Source organism: Perca flavescens, chromosome 16 (genome assembly GCF_004354835.1).
Source record: "Perca flavescens isolate YP-PL-M2 chromosome 16, PFLA_1.0, whole genome shotgun sequence".
Lineage (NCBI taxonomy): Eukaryota > Metazoa > Chordata > Actinopteri > Perciformes > Percidae > Perca > Perca flavescens.
Genome location: NC_041346.1, coordinates 31,667,621 through 31,671,411, shown reverse-complemented (window position 1 = coordinate 31,671,411; position 3,791 = coordinate 31,667,621). Strand labels below are relative to the sequence as shown.

Genomic DNA, 3,791 nt, shown 5'->3' with positions numbered 1-3,791 from the left:
TGTGTCTGTGTGTCTCTGTCTGTCTGTGTGTGTGTGTGTGTGTGTCTGTCTGTGTGTGTGTGTGTGTGTCTGTCTGTGTGTGTGTGTGTGTGTGTGTGTGTGTGTGTGTGTGTGTGTGTGTGTCTGTCTGTGTGTGTGTATGTGTGTGTGTGTCTGTCTGTGTGTCTGTGTGTGTGTGTGTGTGTGTGTGTGTGTGTGTGTGTGTGTGTGTGTGTGTGTGTGTCTCTGTCTGTGTGTGTGTGTGTGTGTGTGTGTGTGTGTGTGTGTGTTCGTGAAATTGGCATTTCAAGGCCACAAATTAGTATTAATGGCTGGAGCTCCACGCGCTGGGCCCTGAACCCACCACTGTGCTGTAGCAGGTCCCTGAATCCACCACTGTGCTGTAGCAGGTCCCTGAACCCACCATTGTGCTGTAGCCGGGCCCTGAACCCACCACTGTGCTGTAGCAGGTCCCTGAACCCACCACTGTGCTGTAGCCGGGCCCTGAACCCACCACTGTGCTGTAGCAGGTCCCTGAATCCACCACTGTGCTGTAGCTGGCCCCTGAACTCACCACTGTGCTGTGGCAGGTCCCTGAACCCACCACTGTGCCGTACAGCAGCCCCTGAACTCACCACTGTGCTGTAGCTGGCCCCTGAACTCACCACTGTGCTGTAGCTGGCTGTGTGTGTGTGTGTGTGTGTGTGTGTGTGTGTGTGTGTGTGTGTGTGTGTGTGTGTGTGTGTCTCTGTGTGTGTGTGTGTGTGTGTGTGTGTGTGTGTGTGTGTGTTGTGTGTCTGTCTGTGTGTGTGTGTGTGTGTGTGTGTGTCTGTCTGTGTGTGTGTGTGTGTGTGTGTGTGTGTGTGTCTGTCTGTGTGTGTGTGTGTGTGTGTGTGTGTGTGTGTGTGTGTCTGTCTGTGTGTGTGTGTGTGTGTGTGTGTGTGTGTGTGTGTTCGTGAAATTGGCATTTCAAGGCCACAAATTAGTATTAATGGCTGGAGCTCCACGCGCTGGGCCCTGAACCCACCACTGTGCTGTAGCCGGTCCCTGAACCCACCACTGTGCTGTAGCAGGTCCCTGAACCCACCATTGTGCTGTAGCAGGTCCCTGAACCCACCACTGTGCTCTAGCTTGTCCCTGAACCCACCACTGTGCTGTAGCTGGCCCCTGAACTCACCACTGTGCTGTAGCCGGTCCCTGAACTCACCACTGTGCTGTAGCCGGTCCCTGAACCCACCACTGTACTGTAGCTGGCCCCTGAACTCACCACTGTGCTGTAGCTGGCCCATGAACTCACCACTGTGCTGTAGCTGGCCCCTGAACTCACCACTGTGCTGTAGCCGGCCCCTGAACCCACCACTGTGCCGTACAGCAGCCCCTGAACTCACCACTGTGCTGTACACCTGCCCCTGACCCACCACTGTGCTGTAGCTGGCCCCTGAACCCACCACTGTGCTGTAACTGGCCCCTGAACTCACCACTGTGCTGTACACCTGCCCCTGACCCACCACTGTGCAGTAGCCGGCCCCTGAACTCACCACTGTGCTGTAGCTGGCCCCTGAACCCACCACTGTGCTATAGCCGGTCCCTGAACCCACCACTGTGCTGTAGCAGGTCCCTGAACCCACCATTGTGCTGTAGCAGGTCCCTGAACCCACCACTGTGCTGTAGCCGGTCCCTGAACCCACCACTGTGCTGTAGCCGGTCCCTGAACCCACCACTGTACTGTAGCTGGCCCCTGAACTCACCACTGTGCTGTAGCTGGCCCATGAACTCACCACTGTGCTGTACACCTGCCCCTGACCCACCACTGTGCAGTAGCTGGCCCCTGAACTCACCACTGTGCTGTAGCTGGCCCCTGAACTCACCACTGTGCTGTAGCCGGCCCCTGAACCCACCACTGTGCCGTACAGCAGCCCCTGACCCACCACTGTGCTGTAGCTGGCCCCTGAACCCACCACTGTGCTGTAGCTGGCCCCTGAACTCACCACTGTGCTGTACACCTGCCCCTGACCCACCACTGTGCAGTAGCTGGCCCCTGAACTCACCACTGTGCTGTAGCTGGCCCCTGAACTCACCACTGTGCTGTAGCTGGCCCCTGAACTCACCACTGTGCTGTAGCTGGCCCCTGAACTCACCACTGTGCTGTAGCAGGTCCCTGAACCCACCACTGTGCTGTAGCTTGTCCCTGAACCCACCACTGTGCTGTAGCCGGCCCCTGAACCCACCACTGTGCTGTAGCCGGTCCCTGAACTCCCCACTGTGCTGTAGCTTGTCCCTGAACCCACCACTGTGCTGTAGCTGGCCCCTGAACCCACCACTGTGCTGTAGCAGGCCCCTGAACCCACCACTGTGCTGTAGCCGGGCCCTGAACTCACCACTGTGCTGTAGCCGGTCCCTGAACCCACCACTGTGCTGCAGCTGGCCCCTGAACCCACCACTGTGCTGTAGCAGGCCCCTGAACCCACCACTGTGCTGTAGCCGGGCCCTGAACTCACCACTGTGCTGTAGCCGGTCCCTGAACCCACCACTGTGCTGTAGCTGGCCCCTGAACCCACCACTGTGCTGTAGCAGGCCCCTGAACCCACCACTGTGCTGTAGCCGGGCCCTGAACTCACCACTGTGCTGTAGCCGGTCCCTGAACTCACCACTGTGCTGCAGCCGGTCCCTGAACTCACCACTGTGCTGTAGCTGGCCCCTGAACTCACCACTGTGCCGTACACCTGCCCCTGACCCACTGCCGCGCCGCGAACATGATTGCTTTTGTTCTGCGGAGAATATTCAAATGGCTCTTTATAAAAGCGTGGCGTGTGGGTCGTAACACGCTGATTCCTCCAAAGTGGGTACAGATGCTGCGTTTTGGCGGGGGGGTCACGGCACGGCTCGGCACGGCACGGCACGGCAGCGGTTAACAAAGCCCCCCCACCCCCCCGTGCACGCTTACAATGATCCAGACTGCACATTCACCGCAATTTAGCTCGAGTAATAGATGGGGGTCACGCTGCCGGGTCACTTTCAATTTCCACTTCCCCGGGAGAAAAATGAAAACAACTCATTTGCACAAATCTGAATAATTCAGTCACTCAAATGAAAATATGGGCGCGAGGCGAGAGAGGATAAAAGGAGAGGAGGGAGACACCGATGCGTCTAATGACGGCCAGGCCTCCCAAGTCGCTTTGCATAAAGGCTAACGATGAATCCGACAGACGAATATGAATCCAGATGTAAGAATAAAGAGTCCCCTTTTCTCTCTCTCTCTCTCTCCAGCCTCACTCCGCTGCCTCTAGTGAGCTTTTAAACTTATCATAAATGTATTAAGATTGCAGCGGGCCATGAAACAGCTGTAGACAATTAATCTTCTGCAAATCTTAGCCGAGGAATTGGTTTCTGCAAAGTAACATCTGCTGGGAGAGGCGATTATTCATGGGCAACGTGGAGCAGCAGCAGCAGCAGCGCTTGTGTGCATATAGGGCACAATCGTTGCCAATGAAGTAAAAATTTATAGTTTTCCCTGTTCGGTAAAACTAACATTCAGCAGCATTAAAACATCATCCATCAACATTGTGCCGGGGGCCCCGGGGCCATCCCTGAGTCAGAAATTAAAAAGTATTCATGTTGCAGAGAAGTTGCCGAGCGTGTTCGCTCCGCTGAACTGGTTTCGGATTCACTCACTTATTTATTTATTTATTTATTTATTTATTTATTTATTTCTGCTGCTGAGGATTAAATTCAAGACTTGTTGCGAGGAAACGCAGGCGTTGGTTTGATAGGACACACACATATACACACACACACATATACACACAGGACGG

At 55.2% G+C, this 3,791-nt stretch overlaps 1 protein-coding gene across 1 annotated transcript; it reads right to left on the bottom strand.

The window, feature by feature from the left end:
* Positions 1-304: 304 nt before the first annotated feature.
* Positions 305-2,942, bottom strand: LOC114570563 (putative per-hexamer repeat protein 5). The gene is made up of 2 exons (XM_028600889.1): positions 1,007-2,942; positions 305-585 (listed from the first exon to the last, which is right to left on the bottom strand). The coding sequence occupies exons 1-2, from the start codon at positions 2,940-2,942 to the stop codon at positions 305-307; spliced, it is 2,217 nt and encodes a 738-aa protein (XP_028456690.1).
* Positions 2,943-3,791: the final 849 nt, after the last annotated feature.